Below are 24,082 nucleotides of genomic sequence, written 5' to 3'. Positions count from 1 at the left end.
TTTTTTTTTAACAGCAACTGCTCTAGTAAATCAATTTCTCACATAGTACATGAGCCCCTTCTGATCATTAATGCCTGACATGTGACATGTAATGGTAATCAAATAAACAGGTGATTATTCTGAAAAATATTACATCTGTTCCAGGACCTGATCTACAGGTTTGCATATCCAAAAAACCTACCTGTTGCACCAGGAAGATGGAGGAGAGATACCAGACTGCAGCTCGCCAAGATATGCAGGAAGTTCTTCAATCATCCAGCTCCACATTAAAGTTTCTAATATCGCGAAATGCTGCTGCTTTTCAAGGTAAATGTATCTTGATTTCTGAAACTAAGGAGAAGTCTTGTTATGCAATCTTCCTATTACCATTATCCTGGTAAACTTGGGCTAGGTTTTCTTACCTTTGCATACCATCATTCTGGAACAAAATGAAGTTTTAACTTCTTTTAACCCTCAGAAAAAGGTCATTATTTCTGAGGTCAATCAGGACATAAATACTGAGTTGGACTGGGAAAACTGTTATATTAGTGAAATAGTCCTTGGAAATATGTGCCCTTTGTGGGTCCTTCCAGGTCCCTCAGTATTCTGACCTATGGTTTTACTGCAGTATGAATGGACATAATTATTAGATTTTAGTATTCTGTAACATAAAATCTCATTGCTTTTAACTGGGAAATTATAGGTTTATTTTTAAAAATATGATTTGAAGAAATATTTGTCTAAGTTTTTCCCCTGGCTACCTCATGTGGTTTTCATAAGAACACCAGTGTGATATGTCAAAGTGCAGACAAGTCTGATAAACAGTAAAATAGGAAATATTAATTGGATATTTAAGGATCAGCTAAGACCAGAACTCAACCTTAATTCAAACAGTATGTTCAGAAATAAAATTAATGGGTTATAAAATTACAAGGCACATTGGAAAATAGATGATCTTTCCCTTATTTTAGTCATCATCTCCATAAAACCCCTTATTACTACAATAAAATAGCTTAATTTATTTTTCCTTTTATAAAACATTAGCTTAACTGTATATGATTAGAATGAAAATATCTAGATTATACTACTTTTCAAACAAATTTATTGCTTTTGTTCAAAGCAAAATAGACTTTTGTTAGTATTCCTTTTCCTTTATGTATATTATTGTCAGTCTATTTAAATAATTTGTGCTTTGTTTACATACATAACTAAATCACAAAGCTGATTAATTTTTAAAACTATGTTCATTAAATAACATAAATACAATGAATCAGGATAAAATTTAAGTGGAGTTAAAATGTAGTTCATGATGAATTAGTGATTTTCTTAGGGAAACTGTGATACGTCAAATTTTAAGATGTTATTATTTTAGTGATTTTTTAGATGTCTTAGAAAACAACTTTATGTCTGTTATGGGATTTATTCATATGAAATTGTTGGAGGAAAACATGTTGATATGCCTTGTAAGCAAAGATTTGTGATTTGAACTGGCTGAACCAGAAGACTATAACCACATACACAGAGTGATGTGATGGTTTTTTTCTCATGGAAATGACAACATGCACAAAATGGACAATACATTCTAGGGGTAAACGGCAGTGAATAAACCAGTCTGACCAGAACAGGGATGGGGAGTGTGGTGGAGATTCTGTGCTTGAAAAGGTGAGCTGGACTCACATGGAAGGAGATTTAGAGCATCAACTTGAGTTTGAGTCATTAAAGTTTACTGAACAGGAAAGCTTCATGATGATTTCTTATCTTTTGAAGTCAAAACTAATCCTTTCAAGGCAGAATATATGGCTGAAGAAGATCATGACCAATGAAACCGACCTTTTTGGATAGCAGAGCTAATTATAGAAGTGAAAGAAAGTGCTATCATTGCTAATATATTGGCACTCAGTGAATGTTGAACATTTTCTTCTACCTTCAAAGATGTCTTAACAAACCTTTTACACATTGTTGGATAAATTGATCAAGATAGAATACATCATGGGGTGCCTGGCTGGCTCAGTTGGTAGAGCATGCAACTCTTGATCTGAGGGTTGTGAGTTCAAGCCCTATGTTGGGTGTGGAGATTACTTGAAAAAAAAAAAAAAAAGAGACAGAATATATGAGGTTCAAATGATTGGGAAAAATACAACACCTGAATTATTTACTTTTAAAATGGGTTCAGGCTGTTGAAAAATTGTGGTGATAATGCTAAAAGTTTGGTGACAAATAAGTAGAAATACATGGGATCGTCTCTATCTACCATAGTGTCAGGTAATTTATCTACATTGAAAAATTTTTCTGTTTAATAAATTTTGTTATATTCAATAGGTTGAGTTTTGCTGGGGAGGGGGAGAGATGGCTACACAGAATCCGAAGGAGGCTCCAGGCTCTGGGCTATCAGCACCGAGCCTGATGTGGGGCTCAAACTCACGAACTGTGAGATCATGACCTGAGCCAAAGTTGGATGCTTAACTGACTGAGCCACCCAGGTGCCCTTGAGTTTTGCTGTTTACTTAAATATTAATTGTAAAAATGAAAATGGTAGGCGCTTTCTTAAATATAACTTGTTATAAGTGGTTGTTTTCGCCCTTTGTGGAATGTCAAGTTTTATTTAAGAATCATGAGAAGGCAAAACAAATTTAGAATAAATTTGCCTAAAGGCTAACTTTACTGGAATACATTCTTTTATAAGAAGAATAACTGCTTTTAATTTAATAAATAGAGTAAGTAGCTTTAGGATTATGTCCATAAAAACAAGCTTAAACATATATACTAAAAGCAGTTTGAGAAATCACATCTACTGTACCATAATCGAGCAGGTGACTTTATCAGTAAGTAAAATGCCTACTATCTAGTTTCTGTGCCATCAGAATATCTGAAAACAATTCAAAGTCTTTATTTTTCTAAGAAGAAAGAAGCCAACACACTTTATTGGGAAAACTGGCTGCTTGAGAGAAATTTAATGGGGAAATCAATTCACTTCTCAAATAATGTAAGTAGATTTGCTGTTTTTGATATTTTGATTTTCAAATATTTCATTTATGTCTCCTACTCCAACAGTGTTAACCTGCTTTTTAAGTGGTATTCTGGGTTATAAAAGACTGTAGTATGGTCCCTTCTCTCATAGCTTTTATAGAATCCCACGGAAGCCTGGTTTTGAAGCAACCCTTTGGGTGTGACCGATGGGAATGATTGCTTGCGTGTATGGATGTAGTGGGCACCCACATTATTGTGAGATGAAGGAAAATTTTTTTTTTATTTTTTTATTTTTATAATTATTTTTTTAATGTTTATTTATTTTTGAGACAGAGAGAGACAGAACATGAACAGGGGAGGGTCAGAGAGAGAGGGAGACACAGAATCTGAAGCAGGCTCCAGGCTCTGAGCTGTCAGCACAGAGCCTGACGCGGGGCTCACACTCACAGACCGTGAGATCATGACCTGAGCCGAAGTCGGACGCTTAACCGACTGAGCCACAGAGGCGCCCTGAGATGAAGGAACTTTTAAAGGAAGGGAGAAAACAGTGCTGGCAACTGGTGCTGGAAGACAAGTTTATCCTGTACACAGTCTGCATTCAGATCTGGAATTGTGCACAGGACGCTACCTACCAGTGCAGTTGGAATCCACCTACTGGGATGATTCTTCTATTTTCTTTTATGTAATTTATTTGTGTTGGTTCCAGTCACATTGCCTTAAATTAAACAAACAACGAAATGATAATCTGTTTTTGGAAGGATCCATAATTATGACCAGGGGCTTCACTGTATCCTCAAGTGTAGTCTTTCATATGGAATGGAGCATTTCATAAGCTGAAAGGAACAAGCTGTTATCTCTGTGTCTGTTGTTATTTGTAAATAAGTGGTGCTGTTTGCAGAGAGGAACACTGGCTATGTCACGGTGCAGACAGTAACTCTTCTTTATTTTCAAGGGCTTAATAATGATCGTGAATGAAGCAGAACAGCCACAGATAATGCGAAAGAGTTGTTTTTCCTTCCACTCTTTTAAAGTGAGTGTGGGATTGCTGGCTTTAAAAATATTTTGGAAATACTCTTTATAATGTTTTATTTGTTTATACAATAAAGTATGGTGTGACTCATGAAGAAACAGAGGAAGTTGACAGAGAATATGTCATCTACAGTAAAAGAGCAACACTTATGCAGCTTTCAAATTTGGCAGTTTTTAAATCTCCATTCAAATAAGATAATGTAGTTTAGCTTTTTAAATTTAAAACTGAACAAATTTTTCAGCCTCACTTTCAAAAATTAAAAGGAAGGGAAAAAATAAAAGGAAGGAATATTTGGGAGAATGCCATTGGAAACTTGTCAAAATGTTGGGAAGATAAGGTTAAAAAGCTACACCTTTTCTTCGAGTTGTACCTTTCCCTACTTCTCTTATCTTCCAGTTGCTCGTGTATTTCAAAAATACATGGTAGATACCAAGTCTATATTCTGGAGGTTTCCAGTTTTATATACGGCATTTAAAAAGTGTACGTTATTACAAAAGACTGAGTGATAAATGATAGTTAGAACAGGAAAGTTTTAGCATTTTTATTTATGTTTACATTCTCTTGGCTGAGTAAATTTTCATTTCTTGATTGTAAGTACTTGAAAGATTGGCAGGCTTGTCCTCGTGCATTGAAATGTTAGAATTAGGGATTTAATAAAAAAATACATTCTTATTTTTAATGAAATATAGGAATATGTTCAAAATTAAGCATCTTATTTTAAAAAGTAGGTGAATTAAGAGTGAGGACGTAATTAATGGATTTTTCTCCTTTACATTAACTACTGTAAAATGTATAGCTGGTTTATAGCTACTGTAAAACTAATGTAAAGTCAAAGGCACGTATATATATATATATATATATATATATATATATATATATATAGTCAAAGGCACAAAGATATAGTGAATATTTGAATATATTAATATATGGGAGAGTAAATAGATTTATATAAATATTATTAAGCATGAGGTACATTAATCTTATTTTATTCACTTCAGCTATGCTTCATAAAGGTGGATAATAATTAAAATTATTCCTTGGAAGAGCATTGTGTCGAAGGATAAAGGAATAATACCGTTTTTAACACGGAGAGTTACCTGATCAAAAGTTCAAGTGTAAGAGAACGGGTAGCCTTAGGCTGGCAGTTGTGGGGGGTTGTTTCTCTCAATCTCTAGCAGCAGTAAATATAATTAACTGAACTGCATGAATAAATGAATGAATGAACACTACTTTCAAGAAGATGGCTCTGAAGTAAAATGCTTGAACCCCTCCCTTGCTCCTTTCTTTCTTTTATGTATTCCTCTCTTGATGATTTGCTGTGGCATTGGAGCACCTACTAGGTACCAGCACTGTTGGGTGCTGGGGTTACGGTGTCCAAACCTTTTATTGATTCCTTTAGACTTCTAATATGCCAACATCTGTCTTTTTCATTTATGAACTAGAAAGGGGCACATTATAGTGTCTCCTTCGATGGCATCCTGAATATGATTGCACTGTTTTTCCTTTTCAGTGTGAGGCAGCATGTGTGTTCATGTGTTATCTCATACAGCAGCTATCAACGCAATTGGTCTTTATCCAATTGTCCTTTATCTCAGAAATGTTAAAAAATAGTTTCTGTCGAATCTGTGTCAGCAGGCTTCTGTTAATTCTGCAAATGGGTAATTTTCCTGTATTCTAGATAAAAGTTGCAAGAGCTTAAATTACTTTTCAGCTGGAAGTAAAGCTTGCTTTGCATGAAGCATTGTCGATGGTGGAAATACTATTAACTATTGACCTAAGGTCAGGTTTACTTTGCCAGATTTATTTTTTAAACTTGAAAAAGTAAACTTTTTGTTGTTTTAAGTTTGACTGACAGCAGGTTATGATAATATCACCTGGTGCCATGGTAATCTCACCTAGAAAGCACAGTCACCTGCTTATAGTCGGCAAAACAATTCTTTCTTGATTTTTATATTAAACACTTTTTCAGTTAAATCTTTTCAGTGTGAGAACTGCACATTTATTTTCTTATGGATAAGTTAACATTTCATCAGATTCTTTATCGTTTTGTTATCTTCGTATTAGTTTAATCTTACTTTTGCATATGGATCTCAAGGGATGATTCTTGAATGTTTAGTTTTGAAGGAGAGAGAAAGACAGAGTGTGAGCAGGGGAGGAGCAGAGAGAAAGGGAGACACAGAATCCAAAGTGGGCTCCAGGTTCTGAGCTGTCAGCACAGAGCCCGACCCAGGGCTCAAACTAACAAACTGTAAGATGATGACCTGAGTAGAAGTCGGACGCTTAACCGACTGAACCACCCAGGTGCCCCAAGGGATGATTCTTAAAAACTACCTATGTGTGAAGTAAAGAACGGGACATGTGGGAAGTTATAACTAGCTATGTTTTTGAGATTTATCTGTCCCTCTATCTCTTGTTCATCCATGTAAAGCGATTTATAACATTACTTTTTCTTTCTTTTTTTTTTTAAAGTAGACTTCATGCCCAACGCTGGGCTTCAATTCACGCCTCTGAGATCAAGACCTAAGCTGAGATCAAGAGTCAGATGCTTAACCGACTGAGCCACCCAGGCGCCCCTGTAGAATTTCTTTTTATAGATACGTGACATTTGTTCATCCTCCTTTTGATGGACATCTCAGTAGTTTCCAACTGAGTTTTGTACTTCTCCTGCTCTAGTGACCATTCTTGTTCAAGTCCCCACAGGCACCTGTTTTCCTGGGGTTGATACACAGTGAGACTGGGGCTTCTTGGCCGGGTGCCTTGTCAGCTTCACTACATGTTGCTTAGTTGCTCTTCTAAGGAGCTGCACCCATTGAAACACCACAAACAGTTTTTGTGCTTTGTGCACTGTTCTACTTCCTTCCCAACAATGAGTATTGTCAGAATTTTGAGAGATTTGTTGAACTGATAGGTATGAAATGGCACCTTGTTTCCAAAATGCACAGTTCCCTGAGTAGGGGCTCTGAATGTCTTTTCACAAACAGTTCTTGATGTGTGTGTGTTTTTTTTTATTTTCCCTTAGGAATATGTCCTAAGAACCTGTGTACACACTTTGAGGATATATACATTGTTGTCGGTGTTTTGTATGTATTTAAAATTTTTTTTAGATACCAAAAACAAGAGTTTTTTTTTAAGGTACCGATATCCATTTGGATCTTAAAGTTTTAGCTAAAATAATTCAGATGTCTTTCCATATTCTGTAGAAGTCCAAGCTCTTGACAAGCTTCCTGTACATTCTCATGGCTTACAGTCACATCCTTGCCCCTGCTTCTGCTCCCCTGCTCTCTTCATTTGCTTTTGCCTCTTTCCTATCATATTAATTAAAAAAAAAGTTTTTAAATTACTACTTCCATACTTACACACATGCATGCATACACATTAATACGGTATATATATAAGATCAATTTTATGAGATGGTGATGAAAAAATATAAAATCTAAAAATTATAAATAATCATAAATTGAATATTAATTTCTATATTTCCAAGTATTTTTTTTTTTTAGCTCTGCCTCTACTCTCAATCCACGAAGCTACCAACCTCACATCTTTCTCTCTGGCCTCTCTATCTCCCATTCCTCGTGTGACATTCTCTTCTCTTCTTCAAGTGGTGACATAATGTATCTTCCAGTTCCTTTTATTTATAAGCATGGTAATATTAAATAACCAACACATGGCTCTGAGTGTGAATTTTAACTGAGGACTTTATTTCATTTTATTATATATATTATATTTATTTCATTTATTTATTTCATTTATTTTATATATATATATATATATAGAGAGAGAGAGAGAGAGAGAGAGAAAGAGAGAGCACATGTGAGCTGGGGAGGGGGGCAGAGAGAGAGAGAAATCTTAAGCAGCCTCCATGCCGATGCAGGGCTCTATCGTACCACCTGTGATCATGACCTGAGCCAAAATCAAGAGTTGGACCTCAACTGACTGAGTAACCCAGAAGCCCCAAGGATCTATTTTTTAATTAAAAAAAAAAAATTCATTAATTTTTTCCCCTAGCTTTATTGAGATATAATTGTTGCCCCTCTGCCTTGTTGTTAGTTAGAGCCCCAGTTTTGCGGGGTGATCACCCTCTACTGCGGCGAGCTTAGGGACAGTGAGCGCTGCTGCAGCTCTAGGGCATGGTGTGAGACGGACTAGGAAGTGTGTGTGTATGGTGGTGATGTTCCGAAGTAGCTGCTGTGGGAAACGGGAAAGGAAGTGAACTAAAGTCCAGTTAGAGGGCTGACATTGGAGACAGCTAATTAATAATGAAGCCGGTTTGCATGATGGTACCGCTGTTTTCGTTTTTAGCCCTGCCTAGTTTTTGCCTCCAGAGAAGGCGTGAGTAGTGGGGATCTGTGGCTGAGCACAGGTAATAGGAGAATCATTTATCCATCCAGCAAACATTCATGGGGCAGCCTGTATGTGCCCGCGTTGTTTTAAGTGCTTGGTGTACTTCAGTGAATGAAACAAAAATTCCTGTTCTCACACTGTGTGTTTCAGCCAGAGGAAAGTAGAAAGTAAATGTATACAGTGTAAATACATTAGGATGGATTAAATGCTTTGGGAAACCGTAGCATAGAACAGAGGGAGGGAGAGTAACAGTCCTGGAGGATTGCAGTTTTAAACTGGATGATCAGGGAAGAGTTTTTGGCATTGGAGCAAAGGTTTCGTCAAAGTGAAGGGGTTGGATATATGGATGTCTGGGAGAAGAGCATTCTAGCAAGAGGGAGTGATCCTAACGTAGGAATGGGCCTCACATGTTAGAGGAATAGCCCCAGTGTGGCTGGGGCACCGTGGGGGGCTGGAAGGTGGTAAGAAAAACTATCATAGAGGTGACAGGCATAGATGCATGTAGGGCACCTTAGGCTTTTATTCTGAAACAGAAGTTTTTGCCATAGGTGTGGCTTGATTTGAAAACAGTTAACTAGGTCTAGTTGTTGAGGGGCACACACACACCCAGCTTGTAGTGGGGCATGGGTGGACCTAGGAAGCCCCTAAAGAGATTATTAAAATAATCCGTAAGAGGCACTAGGGTGACTTAAACCCAGTGCTGGCAGTACAGGTGGTCAGAAATGGTCAGTTTCTGGTTACATTATGGTCATCATGGGGCCCTGGGCATGATGGAAAAGGAATTGAGGACAGGAGAGGGCTGATGGTAGTAAACTACACCAAGGATACGTCTGTGGGGTAAGTGTCTGGTGTGTCATGGAGATGAATTAAAGAGGCTGAGGTAGAAGGATGCTTTCCGCCGGATGTTGGAATCTCTGAGTCACATCTGCTGGAGAGTTGGGGTGAGAGAAACAGTTTTTCTAATAGTTTCTATTAGAAACTATTTCTAAATAGTTTCTAAATATTTCTAGAAGTTTCTAAAGTTCTCTGTGGAACTGAGTTCTCTGTTTCTAAAGTTCTCTATGGAAGATGGACGTTGGTGGGTGTGACAGGGGCATTCATTGATTATCTGATGGAGGCTAATCTTTTTGTTTTGTTTTTAAAACCACTTTATCATGGTATGATTGACACAAAAAGCTGTACATATTTAATGTATACAGCTTGACGAGTTTGGAGATAAGTATATCTTATGTGGTGACGAAGCCATCACACAATTTATGCTATGAACATGTATTAAAAAAAATTTTTTTTAAATGTTTTATGTATTCTTGAGAGGGAGAGAGAGACAGAGCATGAGTGAGGGAGGGGCAGAGTGGAAGAGGGACACAGAATCCAAAGCAGGCTCCAGGCTCTGAGCTGTCAGCACAGAGCCTCATGCAGGGCTTGAACTCACAAGCCGTGAGATCATGATCTGAGCTGACGTCAGACACTCAACCAACTGAGCCACACAGGCACCTCTATGCCATAAACATATTGGAGGAGTCTGATCTGTGACACAGGGTGAAAACAGTAGTGGTCTGGAAGAGCCCGGGGATTTCCAACTGCTTCCTCTGATTTGGTTCTGTAAAGTGGTAGAGATGGTGTTTCTCTAATAATACCATATGTGTAATTATGAAAATAACATTAATTTTGATAAAATACTCATGATTCTACTCAATGAATCTTATTATGAATATTTAGCATAATTTAAAAGTTGAAGGGCATTATAAAGAAGTAACACAGATAAATAAAATTGCATTGCTTGAAATTTGTCAATAAACTTTGAGCATTGACGGGAGAAAGCTTGTAATAAGACCATGTTGAATAAAGGCACGTAATAGTAATTATGGTCAAAATCATGGGTTTGTACCTGAGAAATTTGTTTTAAACTTATTTTCACTGTACAAGATACAACTTGGTTACATAAAATTGAAAATAAAATTCCTTATTACTCAATAACCCATTTAGCAAATAAGGCTCAGTGATGAATTTAAGGCTTTTGGGACCCAATTTTGAAGTCTTGGTGGTAATTCTCATAATTTAATAGCCCATTGCCATTTACCATTTTTATACGATTCAAAAATAAGTTCGGTTAGCCAAACACTATCAATAGTTGTTAATCATTTCGATAATATCTTATATATCATCTCTTACTTAGAAATATTTGCAGTTCATGTAACTGGCATTATTACCAAATTTAGAATTTTTAAATAGTATAATAATTCATTATAAATTATGAAACATAGTTTATTAGAAATAGGAAAGCATTTTTAATAGTTTTTGTTTCTATGGCCTTGGGGGAAAAGAAGATTAAGATGAAAATATTAAACCATCATCTATAATATTTAATTGGTAAAGTGGTAAAATATAATGGAAAATAAGATACCTCTCTTTCCTCAGACAAATAGAGGACTTAAATTTTATAGCCATTTTTCAGTGTAGCTGTTCATGATGGGAAATTATCCATGTATATCTCCATGCTTTTAGCATAAAATATATCTAGCAATAAATGTAATATACATGCTCTATAGCTTTTATGCAGAAGTCCAAGGGCTTCAAATGACATCTCAAGATCCAGAGAGTCATAATAGTAAATAAAGGGTAATTGTTGGATAGCTATGCTGTGCTCCTTTTATTCCAGGGTGATTCTGCCTGGGGGCTAACTTTTGTATAAACAAAGATCATTGAACTTTTGCACCTTAAAGTATACTGTTATCTTGTACCATTTGTTTGACTCCTTCTCCTCTGGGTATAAAGTTGACTTGAATGTTAATTTATGAAACCTATTCATGGTTTTTTTTTTTTTTTTCTTTTCTGTAAGTAGGAATAAACTGAAGATACTACATAATAGAACAAACATTGGTCTTTGTTGTGGGAAAACATTTGTTGTGATTGGATAGGGAATATGTTTAAGAGTTCCTGGACAAGGGTTTTAAATTTGGACAGTCTAGGTTTGATTCCTATCTCAAGATTTGCTGGTGGGGCCTCAATTCCTTTGCTTGTAGAATGGCATAAAATAGTACCTTCTTCTAGCCTGCAGTTAATGAAGATTGAGGTAATCCCTATAAAGTAACTAGCACGGTGGCTGGTACATAAGCACTCAGTATATGTTAGCTATTCTTCTTCCTTTATTCATGGTATATATTTTTCCCAATATTTGATAAGCAGCAAAAAATTTCAGGGCAGAAATTGTCTAGTGGTGTTTCTGCACATGTTTTATGGGGAATCGTCTAAAGTTGGTTGTCACATTATCAGAAGTGCTGTAGTGGCCAAGCAGCAGAAGGGCCTTGTGATCCAAACTCCTAGATCACTCCTTGGATTCCCACACCAGATGGGGTTGCCAAGAGTCATGTTGCAAGTGCTTGGGGTAATGGCCAGTCATGCTCTCTACATTGGTAGAGACAAGCAATGAGAACAATTATTTGGTGAATAATAATAATAGTACATTTCAAAGCAGGGTTTTTTCTGCTGCTCAGCTGGTAGTCAAAGGAATTTTCAAATTTCATTAAATGGTATTAAGTTGTAATGTTTGGACTCTCACTGTAGTAGAATCTAGCGTGAACACAGAAACCTAAGGTTTGACTAACAGAATAAAGCAACGAGACAGAATCCGTGGCACGTTATTCAATGACTTAACAAAAGCCTTAATTGTAGTGTCCTTCTCCAAAATGAGACTATCTTCACATACAAAAGGCTTTCGAGTTTTGATATTACTGATTCATTCTGATCATCTTCAGGGATGTTTGCAGTTTATGTTGGCATATCTTTATTTTTTTTTTTAAGATTTTATTTTTTTAAGTAACCTCTATGCCCAGTGTGGGGCTTGAATTTACAACCCCGAGGTCAAGAGTCACATGCTCTGCTGACTGAGCCAGCCAGGCGCCCCTATGTTGGCATATCTTAACACAGCCAAGCCTTTAGATTATGCATTTGTGAGATATTAGATAGAATCACTAACTTCAAATTGGTCCTTTCTCAACAGCATGGAGAAATAAATAAATACATAGCCTTCAGAGCAATGTGAAAGTTTTTGTGGTTGGTCGAATATGATAAAAATTTAATCTAAGATTTAATTGAACTACTTTAAAAGCCTATGTTCATTAAGATAATTTTTATTTTGGTCTAAATGTTGCTAATCATTGTTCCATAAAATCATGTAACTATCTGATAGTTGCATTTCCTCTGCTGAAAATGTGAAATATTATTTTTTGTCTACAAGGCATCTTAGAGGGTTTCCTCTCTACATGAGGAAAGACAGTCTGGAGAACGATGGGCACTTACAGTCTCTGGAAAATATGATTTGGGAAAAGGGTCAGAGGTGTGGGGCAAAAGCATCCACTCCACTGGTTCAAGAAGGAACAATACATGCTGTGTTGATGTTTCGATTTTTAAAATCTGAGTTTAACATGCTTACTTTCTAGTGGTAGTCCCAGGGCAATACTTTAGGATGATCGAGGCCAGCTGCTTAATTTGTTTTTATTGCATATCTTCAAAGTAGGTTTAAATTAAATTATCTATGTATTTGGCAACTCTTACTCAATATATTTTGTGTATTTGCTATTTTAATGAGAACATATTTTTGAATGCAAATTAAGAATATATTTAATAATTGCTAGTCTACACTGGTATAGCTATTCTGGAAAGCAATTTGACAATAGTTATTTAAGATATATGTTCTTTCTCTTGTCTTTCTGATCCTTCTAATGGTTGTACATATTGGAAACGTTTTTAAAGAGACTGTTTAGGCACGTGTAGAAGCATGGTAATGAAAGCATTTATAGTAATAGCTGGGAATTGAGACAGTCTGGGTGTCTGATTGTCGGAAAGCTAAGGACAATGTATAGATAATACATTCTGCATCATTAGGAATGATCAACTGGATACATACATAGTGACATGGATAGACTTTAAAAACATAAGGTAGAGTGAAGGTATATGAGGTATATAGCACAATACCATATATGTATCTTAAAAATACATGTACCAAAGAATTCTATACATTTTGCTAGAACTCATACAAATCAAAGAGTTTAAAGCACATTAGAATGATTTTTTTTTTTAATTTTTTAAAATGTTTATTTAGTTTTGAGAGAGAGACAGAACACAAGGAGGGGAGGGCCAGAGAACAGGGAGACACAGAATCCAAAGCAGGCTCCAGGCTCTGAGCTCTCAGTACAGAACCCATCGTGGGGCTCGAACCCATGAACCACGAGATCATGACCTGAGCCGAAGTAGGATGCTCAACCGACAGAGCCACCCAGGCGCTCCCAGAATGATTTTTTAAGGATAATAATTACGTAATTTGCCATCCAACCTCATAAATAGTAGGAGGCATTGGGGGCGACTCCTGGGTTGCTCAGTCAGTTAAGTGTCCAACTCTTGATTTTGACTCAGGTCATGATTTCAGAATTGTGAGATCCAGTCCCATGTTGGGCTTTGCACTGAGTACAGGGCCTATTTAAGATTCTCTCTCTCCCTGTCTCTATTCTCCCCTCCCCCTCAAAAAAGAGGTGTGGCAGATGTGAAGAATGGCTAGGCAAAAAGAAAGTGAAGTGAAATACTTAGGTATAAATCTAGTAAAAAATGTACAAGATTTATATGCTGAAATGCTGATGAAAGAAGTCAAAGAACCTAAATAAATAGAAAGATATACCATGTTCAAGAATTGAGAGACTCAATGTAGTACAGATGACAGTTTTACCTAAATTACTCTATAGTGTTAACCTAATTTATCAAAATACTAGCAAGTTTTATGTAGATTTAGTCAAGCTTTTTCTAAAATTTATACAGAAAGGCACAGAACTAAAATAGCTAAAACAATTTTGAAAAAAGAAGAATAAAGTGAGAGGAGTCCATCTACCTGATAATGAAGCTTACTCTGTAGCTACAGTAATTGAGAGTGTGGTATAGGTGGAAGGATAGACACATAGACTAGATTAGAAAATCCTAAAATAGAACTACACAATTATGCACAACTGATTTTTGATGTGTGCAAATGCCATTCATTGGACGAAGGATATCCATTCAACAGCTTGTGCTGAGCTATTGGACATCCATAAGTAAAATGTTATTCTGATATTATTATGTTGAAATGCATAAATATTCCAGCCCCTGAATTTTCACAAGTTCTGGGTTTTTCTGCCTTCATTTAGAGAAACTTCCTTTAATTTTTTTTTCATAAGGCAAAATTTATTAAATAAGTCATCCCTGATTTTTTGCCTATTTCATCAAATCCAAATACTGCAAATCATAGACCTCAATTTCAGTGCATTCTAGTGGAGCACATATATTTATTTAAATAAAAATAGTAGCTTTATCAAGAGATTCTTCATACAAGTTGAGTTAATTCAAGTAAATTTTAAATGATGAACATTGAGATCCCACTGTTCCATTTATTCAGTTCCTATTGTGGTTTTGTGTGTGTGTGTGTGTGAGTGTGTGTGTGTGTGTGGGGGTGTGTGTGTGTGGGTGTTGTTGTTTCTAGTAGGGACAAATTTCAATGTGTTTTTATTTCAAATATTCTCAGGAATTGAAATATGTTAAAGGTTTTAAAAACTGGGGTGCCTGGGTGGCTCAGTCAGTTAAATGTATGATTTTGGCTCAGGTCATGATCTTATGGTTCATGAGTTTGAGTCCAGCATTGGGCTCTGCGCTGACCGTGTAGAGACTGCTTGGGATTCTCTCTCCCTCTTTCTTTGCCCCTCCCTGATTTGTGCTTTCTCTCTTTCTCTCAAAAATAAATAGGTAAACTTAAAAAAATGTTTTAAAAACTGAGGGTTTTTTGTGTGTACATTTGTTAAATATTTTGATTTAAGATTCCAGGTGATATCTTCTGGCTGGATGAGTGAGAGAAAAGACAGAAGAGTGAATTTTGGTAGGAATGATAAAGAGTCAGGGAGGAAGAGATTTTAAGTATATATATGTAGGAGAAAAATTTAGCAGGACTGGGTAAGTGAATGACTGTGGTGTGAGCTTAGGAACAAGAAAGAACCTAAAATCAATGTTGAGTCTTGCAAGACAGTATTCTAGGGACTGATTTACACTGTCACCTTTTTTTTTTTTTTTTTTTTTACTTCTTAATTTTTAATGAAATTCTTTTGAAAATTCTCTTCAACTCCAAGTTGCTACTATAGAGTAGCTACTCCAAGTAAGCTACTATAGAGAATTAATTCATTTCTTTGTCAATATTTATTTAGTATATATCAGTATATACAGTGGGCACTGTACTATATTCAAGCAGTCCTTGATTTGCAGAATTTTGTGTTAACTGAAAATCAGGCATATGGGGACTGACTGAGTCATTGCTTTACATGGCTCCACTGATCTTAGTTACCAGAAAACTATACAAAATGAAGACTGCTCTTGTTCCTCCAGAGAGAGGACTGAAACTTGTGGCTGCTTTCCCCAAAGCTTAAAATGTATTGTGGAAAATAGACAAATGACCTTTCTGTGTGCAATGCTGGAGTTAGGGTAAGACCTTGTAGAGAAGACATCTGATTGGATTGCTGGGGAAGGAGGTTGGGAAAATAGTTCTGAAAACAGAGGCTTCAGTTGAAGAAAAAAAGGTCAGGTGATTCCTATACTGGGAGAGGAAGCAAGAGTCTGAGCTATAGGGTCCACGAGTCTTCCTTACAGTTACAGCCAAGTGTGGGAGGTGGAAAGTGGTGGGAAGTAAACCTGAAGATGTATAATCCCTTCTGATTGTTTTAATTTCCAATCCATCTATGTTATGTTTTCTCTCATTCTAATCTTGCTTCTCTTCTCCTACTCTCCTTTCTTACACTTTCCTTTCTCTCAGGTTCTCATTTCTCTCCCATTTTCTCTTTTCTCTGGTTTCTTCTCTTTGTCTCATCATCTCTGTCATAATCAGGGTTTTGTCCATGCTTATGCTATTTTTTAAGAACATTCTTTCATATTTAGTTATCCTTTTTCTTTTTGTTTTTAATAAGGCCTGTTGTGATCTTTTTAAATTCTCTCTTGCTACTTTTTAAAAATTTCATGTTTCTGATTTCTTAAGATAGCTTTTTTTTGAATTTTTATGTTTTCTTTTTTGGTAATAAATGTGTTTTAGGGAATAAATTTTCCTTTGGTTATTGCTTTGCTTTATTGCATGATTTTACTATGAAGAGTTCTTTTCATTTTATTTTAGGTAGTCTTTTTTTTTTTTTTTTTTTTTTTTTGAGGTTATCCAGACAGTTTTTGCTTTGGATTGGCTATGTTTATTATGGTTTCACTGACCCCCAGATGTCAGTGGCTCACAGAGACTACATGTCCTTTATGTATTGGTGATGGCTCTTCTGGCCCAGATGAAGGAATAGTCCTATCTGAGGTGATACTGCTCAAGGAGCAGAGGCAAAGATGGTTTTGGCTCCAATGTATCTGCTTGGAAGGGGTACATGTTGCTTCCATTCACATTTCATCTTCCAAAGTAAGTCTTAAACAGCCAAGCCTGATATCAAGACCTAATACTCACTAATATTCCCACAGGGAAGGTAGACCATAGTTTGTATGAAAATTTAATCTACCCTAAAGTATGTTGATATGAGTTGAATTGTGTTCTCTCAAAAAAGATGTTGGAACCCTAAGCTCAAATGTGACTTTGTTTGTAAACAATCTTTACAGAGATAACCAAGTTCAAGCGAGGTCATTAATGTGGGCCCTAATCCTATATGACTGATTTCCTTATAAAAAAGGCCAATTTGGCTAAAGAGACACATACATGGGAGAACACCATCTAAACACCAGGGCATGCTGGAGCCTACCAGAAGCTAGAGGAGATAAATGCATGAAAGATTTTCCCTGTCAGCCCGAAGAAGGAGCCAAACTTGCTAACATTTTAGTCTCAAACTTCTGGTTTTCAGACAATGGGACAGTGAATTTCACCCATTTTGTGGTGCTTTGTTATTATGGCACCAGGAAACCAACACAAATATGTTTCAAAATTTTCAAGATATGCTTGGTCAGATTCTTATTATTTCTAATTTTATTACCTTTTTATTAGAAAATGTAGCCAGTGAAATCTCTGCCTTTCTTTCTGTTTTTTTTTTAATTTTTTTTTAACCTTTATTTATTTTTGAGACAGAGAGAGACAGAGCATGAATGGGGGAGGGGCAGAGAGAGAGGGAGACAGAGAATCGGAAGCAGGCTCCAGGCTCTGAGCCATCAGCCCAGAGCCCGACGCGGGGCTTGAACTCACGGACCGTGAGATCGTGACCTGAGCTGAAGTTGGTCGCTTAACCGACTGAGCCACCCAGGTGCCCTGAAATCTCTGCCTTTCAACACTGAAGTGTTTCCATGGTTAGAATCATGATCAACTTTACAGATTTGTTTCAAGTGGCAAATTCTCTACTCGAAAATTTTCCTCAGGTTTCAAAAATTGTCATATGGGTATGCTTTTCTGTTCAGAAGCTTAAATAACAATTTTACCGTCTTCTAATTTACTTCATTCAGGGTTTTGTAAACCTTAATTATAAAAAAATTCAAATTCATCTTTCTAAAAAAGTGAATAAATACTCTTGATTTTGAAGTGTACCTTTATGTTGATCTTTTCATTTGTTTTATTACTAAGTTGCAGTGGTAAGAATGATGAAAAGTAGACTAGGCTGATCATGTCTTTGTAAATGTTTTCTTTTAGTGACCCCTGATCATGCCTTCCTTTTTCTATCGTTCCTTCTTTCCTTTTTTTTTTTTTTATTTTCTTTTTTACTGAAGCAGCACAGTAATTTCCTTCAGAGAGCTATCTGCAAGGCCTGTCTATGAGATCCCTCCATTCCTGTCAAACAGTCCTTTAGAAGTTATAAAGAAAATGCTCATTATTACTGAAATCTTCCTTTCTGTTCAGATGGGGCTGAACCTGATAGCAATATTGCAGCTCAGCTGGGAAAGGAAATGGGGAAAAAAGAATTGGACAGGAGAAAGAAGATAGAAGGTAATAGATTACATGCTGTATTGTTCTCAGGAAAAAATTAGATGCCGTTAGATGGCATATTGGATTTAAGTACATGATTTATGATCTGCTGAAATCATCTGTGTTATTCTGAATTATGCAAATATTATTTTATGACCTGATCTTGAATCAGGTAAGAGAATGGTTCTAACTTATGTGTATTTTGCCCTTTTTTTGAAAAAAAATCCCAAACACTATGATCTTAATGCTATTTTAACTTACATGTTTATACATGTAAAAGTGTCTAAAATAATTAATATAACCAATTTTGTGTCTTCAAGATTAACCGTTTGCAAACAACAAACAAGCTCTGGTGAGAAACTGGAGCAAGTCTTTCCAGTTGGACTATATTAGAATTCCATCTACATTTTAATTTGGTTCCTGCTGTGTGGATATATTAGACTGAATCTATTACCTGGCTCAATGGTCCTCTTAGACAATTTCCCTTTCTCATTCTGATTTTATTGTAAGTGACTGTCAACATACTGTAGAAGTCTGCACATCCAATTTTGATCACTCCCGTGAGGCATTGATATCTATGACCTTACATTAAAAAACAAAAAAACAAAAAAACAAGAACTGAAGGAGTGTAGCGATATTTATAGATTATCTTTTGATGAAAGGCACTAGTTATGGAGTGTAGGGTGAGGCTTTATATTTGGACTGTGTTTGGATGTTGTGCACGAGAAAATTCTGTAGCACTCATCCCCTTGGGGGCAGGGCCTGGTTTTACATTTAACATTCCTGCTTTATGTTTACTGTTATTTTGGGTTGCCTCTGTTCTAGTGCTCATGAACCACCTGCTGTTTTTTCGTTTGGAGACAGTGTTTCTCTGAGTATTGATTATAATTTCAGCTTTAAATATAGTCCTTTCATGCATTTAATACACTTAATCCTTACTGTGAAACAGATTAATGGACCTTTGGTGTAAAGCTGAGGAACATTAATTTAGTTCACTCTGGTTTATTTAACTGTGTTGCAGTCTTAACTGGGGTTTACTTTTTTAGGACATGTCTAGAAGTTAAGAGAGATGATGTCAGATGGTAATGCAAGGCACTTCATTTTCTCATGCTGCCCACAGTTTGATGAAGGGCCCTCTTAGGGAAAAATAAATAGTAGTTATTCATTCCATATGCAGCTCGATTTTCTCCTCTTCATCTTCAAAACTGTCCTGGCATCACCTTGTGTTTGGTACCTTGTTTTGACCCCTCATCCTGGCTCTCAGATCATTTCTTTCTAACTCTCTTATCTTTCCTCTTCCTGTTTTTGTTTCTTTGAAATGTTCATTCTTAATGTAGCCCCTGTCTCTCAGATGCCTGATGTATAGATTTCTACCTGGATATCCTGCTAACACATTAAATGTTATGTTTGAATATACATTTCTCATCCTTTTCTCAAAAACAACTTTTCATCCTAACTTATCTGTCTTTATGCATGGTATCACCATTTTTTTTCCTGAGTCTTAGGTTCAACTTCAGTGCCATCAGTTACTTAAATCTCTTGTGTATCTTCTGCATGTCAATTAAAGATGAACTTTTCTTCTTATTTACTTTATTTTTTTCTCTTTCTCTTGACACTTTTATTACTGTGACAACTTCTTGACTGGACTAACAACTTTAGTTTTTATCCTCTGCTGATCCCAAGAAACCTAACAGATTAAGATTTTAAATTATAATATTCATATATCATTTTCCAATTTAAAATTCTTCAGTGCTTTGCAGTTTTTTGCTGCTTAAAATGCTATCTAATATTCACAGTTTTAAATGTCTGCTATAATCTCTGTTATATCATTCAAAATTAGTTCTTATTCATTTCACAACATCTTCTTTCCATCAGCAGGTCCTGCTCCCAGAATCCTCTGTTCATTCAATACTATTACTTTCTTGAGAACAGGAGGTATGTCTTATGTGTTGCTATAGACTGAATGTTTGTTTCTCCCTGAAGTTCCAAATTTGTATGTTGAAGCCTCATCTCCAGTGTAATGGGATTAGGAAGTGGGCCTTTGGGAAGTGATTAGATCCTAAGGATGGAGCCCTGATGAATGGAATTAGTGTCCTTATAAAAAAGCCTCCCAAGAACTCCGTCACCCCGTCAGTCAAGGTGATCTTTAGATGGGTAGGATGGTGATATATCTTTTATTTTGCCTTTTAAACTTTAAGGGCAAGATATCTGGGGTCCTATCATGGGTTTAGATGTAACTCTTGTTTTGTGACTTTAAACAATTTACCTATAAACAATATATCTTAGTTTCCTCATCTGTAGAATGGAGATAACAACTATACTAATCTTGTTATGAGTTGTTATGAGGACTAAATAAGAAAAGATACAGATACAGGGTTTTAAAAGAGTGACTGATACACAGTAAGTTCTCAGGTATCAGTAAGATTTTGCCGATGTAATATATCTTTCTAGGTTGATGTTACTGAGAACATTTCCAGTTACTTGGCAAATTATGTAGAGAGAAAAGTCTTACTGGGAAACTCATTTTTAAAGATTTTATTTCTTGTCATTGTCAATACATGCATTATTTTTATAGTAAGGCTATTTATATGTACATCATTATTTTTGTCTTGTTGAATCAAACTGGTATCTGAAAGTATTGATGAAACATTGATGAAAGTGCTGAGAACTGTAGGAATACTGAATTTACTGAATGTTTGTAGGATGACTAATAGTCTATATTAATGCTGTTTGACTACTCCTACAACCATCATCACTACCATCATTTATTGGACACTGATCATTTGTCATTTGAATTTTTTTAGTACACTGCAGTTGTTCTGCTAAATACTAGGTAGCATTTTGTCATTAGATATGTATACATAAATTATTACTACAAAAACATTTACGCATCAAGTAATCCCCTTTAAATACCCTAAAATTACCCTTTAAAAATTATCTGGTGGGGAAGTTCCCCAGTTTGCACATTATCCATACTCCTTAAGTTTTCTCTGTCTCCCTCTGCACTATTGTCTCAATTATTTTTGTCTATTAAATGTAGAATTTGTTTGGAGTCATTCTTTACAACTCTGGAATTTATTCTTCCTTAAACATATGAAAGAGAATATTCACAATAATTAAAATTTTAAGTGGCTTTTTCTAGAACCTGATAATATCTTTTAAAATAGTTGGAGATGTGTTGCAAAAAAGTCACCCCTTCATGATGAGAAGAATTTGACTTTTGCTACTTTTAAAAAAGTAGAGAAAATTTTGGGTAGGTTGACTCTGTGCCTTGGTGATTGATCTCATTAAAGAGTTGATCATGAAGAGTTGGCAGAATAAAGGATATAATATCGCTGTTGAATTCAATTGAAACATATATTTAATATTTTTTCTGGATCTGAGATTCTGTGAGGTGCTGAAAGGCCAGGGAGCATTGAGACTTAGGTCCTTCTTCTGTGACTCTCATATTCTAACAGGGAAGATGGTGAATAATCCCATTAGAGAGGGGTCAACACAATAAGAAAAGTGTGGATCAGACAGGGGAAAGATTAACTGTATTAGAAGGAGAAACATAAACAGGGCTGGTTGGGAATGCTTCCCAGTAGGGTTACAGTACAGTGTTCACCTTTCTAAAAAAAAAATTAATTGCAATTTGGTTGGTTGGCAATTTTTATTTCCATATGTTTGATATTAAGCAAGAATACTTTTTTTTTCTGGCTGCTGTAAAATTATTGTACCAAATCTTCTTAGCCATGACACAGTCATATACCTCACTGTAAACTTGAGTTTTATCTCCTTCACAGGTGATATTTAGAGTTTGGCATCCATCAACAACGCTTCAAAACAGAATATTACTAGCAAAGAAAAGGAGCTTAAACAGACAGTTCAAAATTTTATTTATGCTCCTGGAGCAGTAAGGAACCTGTTTATGACAGCTATTTCTCTCCTTTTAGGCTAAGATGCTTCATCTTTTAGCAGTGTTAGTTGAGCAAGAATACCATGGAGAAATAGGTGTTTTTTTTTTTTTCCTAGAGCACTCTAGGCTATCAATTTTATAGACTCTGCATAATTCTCGGCAAGAATGTAGTTTGAAGCAAGCTGTTATGATTAATTATTGCTCGTTAACTGGATCTTCACTCTGCATGAAAGAATATTGCAGCTTTTTTTCTCATTCCAGAAATCATGTTGTTTGTATTAAAATGAAATGCATTTGGGGAAGTTGGAAGCTGAGATGCCCATATTGGGCTGGTTTGGGAGGGGGAGGGGGATAGCAGGCATGTGAAAACCTTGCTTAGGTAGTACTGTACCAATGCCTTTGTGATTTTTCAGTAAAACTGAATTAGAGTGCTCAACAGAAAACTTATATAATAAGTTATTTGTGATGGAGACAGTTTGCATATCTTGTACTTTATAAATCTGCCTTCTTCTTAGCAAGAGTCCTTGGTCAATGTGTATATTTGGAAGAACTTAGAAGAATAAAGTACCAAAATTATTCATGTCCTTGAACTCAGAGCAATTTCTTATCTTTAGAGGATATTTCTTTTAAGTTTCTTTATTTATTTTGAGAGACAGAGAGAGGCGGGGAGGGGCAGAGAGAGAGGGAGAGAGAATCCAGGGCAGTCTGTGCGATCAGGACAGAGCCTGACTTGGTGGGGCTCGAACCCAGAAACCGTGAGATCATGGCCTGAGCTGAGATCAATAGTCAGACACTTAACTGACTGAGCCACCCAGGCACCCCATCTTATCTTTATAGGATATTAACTAAACTACTAACCTGGTTTATCAGTAGCTCTCTGAAGAAAAAAATAGAATTGTAACATGCAATTTTTTCACTCTCTTTATTCTACTTATATGAAGATAGGAAATAAAGATTTCTGCATGTGTTTATATGAATAAATCTTCCTTAATAGTTGAGCTGAAATCTGTCAGTTTCTCAGTCTGTCTCCACATATACCTTTGAGAGTCTGACACATATGATTATGCTCATGTAAACAATGGAAATAGCATAAGAAAGAAAATGCCCTAGTTTCCAACTTACAGGCAAAATTTGTCTATAGCCAATTAGGATGGCCGTTTCTAATAATTCTGATATTTTGTAGGTCCTAAAGAAAAGGACAAAAAAAAAAGAATGACTGCTAACCATTGTTATATTCGTGGGGGCCACAGTTTTCAGAAGCTCCCACACATATAGTTGTTTTTTTTTTGTTTTTTTTTTTTTTAATTAGGAAATTTTTGCAAGACTAGCAGTAGGAACTAAAGACAGTATAAACTGATTGACAAGGTGTTTTTCACTATTAAAACACTATGGGGGATGACACTACAAAAAACCATAGGAAGGATAATATACCGATCCTCTGGTTAATGTTCTTAATTCCTAACATACAAAAAACAAGATATCAAAAGCCAGAGCAACAGGACTTAGAGCAAACGGATGTTAAATATAACGATCATTTACCATAACTTAAAATATTCTGATTTGAGTTACTGTATTTTTCCCTGTAAGGAGAAGTTGATCTTAATATACATCTTCTTTCATTGTTTCTTATTCTATCACTCTTTTGTGCTGTTTCTGAATATTTTCTTAGTGCATAGCCAAATTCTGGTCACCTTTTGGATGCTTTTCCAGTGGAAGGAAATCCTTTTATATATAAGTATATAAGCTAGAACATAAACTGAAAAAAAAGCATTCAGTAGGTGATGCTAATGCTATTATTGTGTGTTCCTCTATGAGAGATTCCATTTTGGTGATAAAGATGTCTTGCTGTGAAGTTTTCTTCCTTTTTCCTTAGTGTGGGAAAAAATTGTGTAAAAATGAGGATAAAAAAGCATATGGCTTATCAGTCAATTATTGCTGT

At 35.8% G+C, this 24,082-nt stretch overlaps 1 protein-coding gene across 3 annotated transcripts in view; it reads left to right on the top strand.

Moving 5' to 3' along the window:
* GPC5 (glypican 5) overlaps positions 1-24,082 on the top strand; it is a 1,417,426-nt gene that overhangs the window by 42,333 nt on the left and 1,351,011 nt on the right. For all 3 annotated transcript variants that reach the window (XM_060636856.3, XM_060636857.2, XM_060636858.2), the window contains exon 2: positions 145-306. In XM_060636856.3, the coding sequence (XP_060492839.2) occupies positions 145-306 (162 nt within the window). The remainder of the gene's footprint in view (positions 1-144; positions 307-24,082) is intronic.

The sequence above is a fragment of the Panthera onca genome, chromosome A1, assembly GCF_046562875.1.
Source record: "Panthera onca isolate mPanOnc1 chromosome A1, mPanOnc1 haplotype 2, whole genome shotgun sequence".
Taxonomy (NCBI): Eukaryota; Metazoa; Chordata; class Mammalia; order Carnivora; family Felidae; genus Panthera; species Panthera onca.
This window is presented reverse-complemented; position numbering and strand designations above follow the sequence as displayed.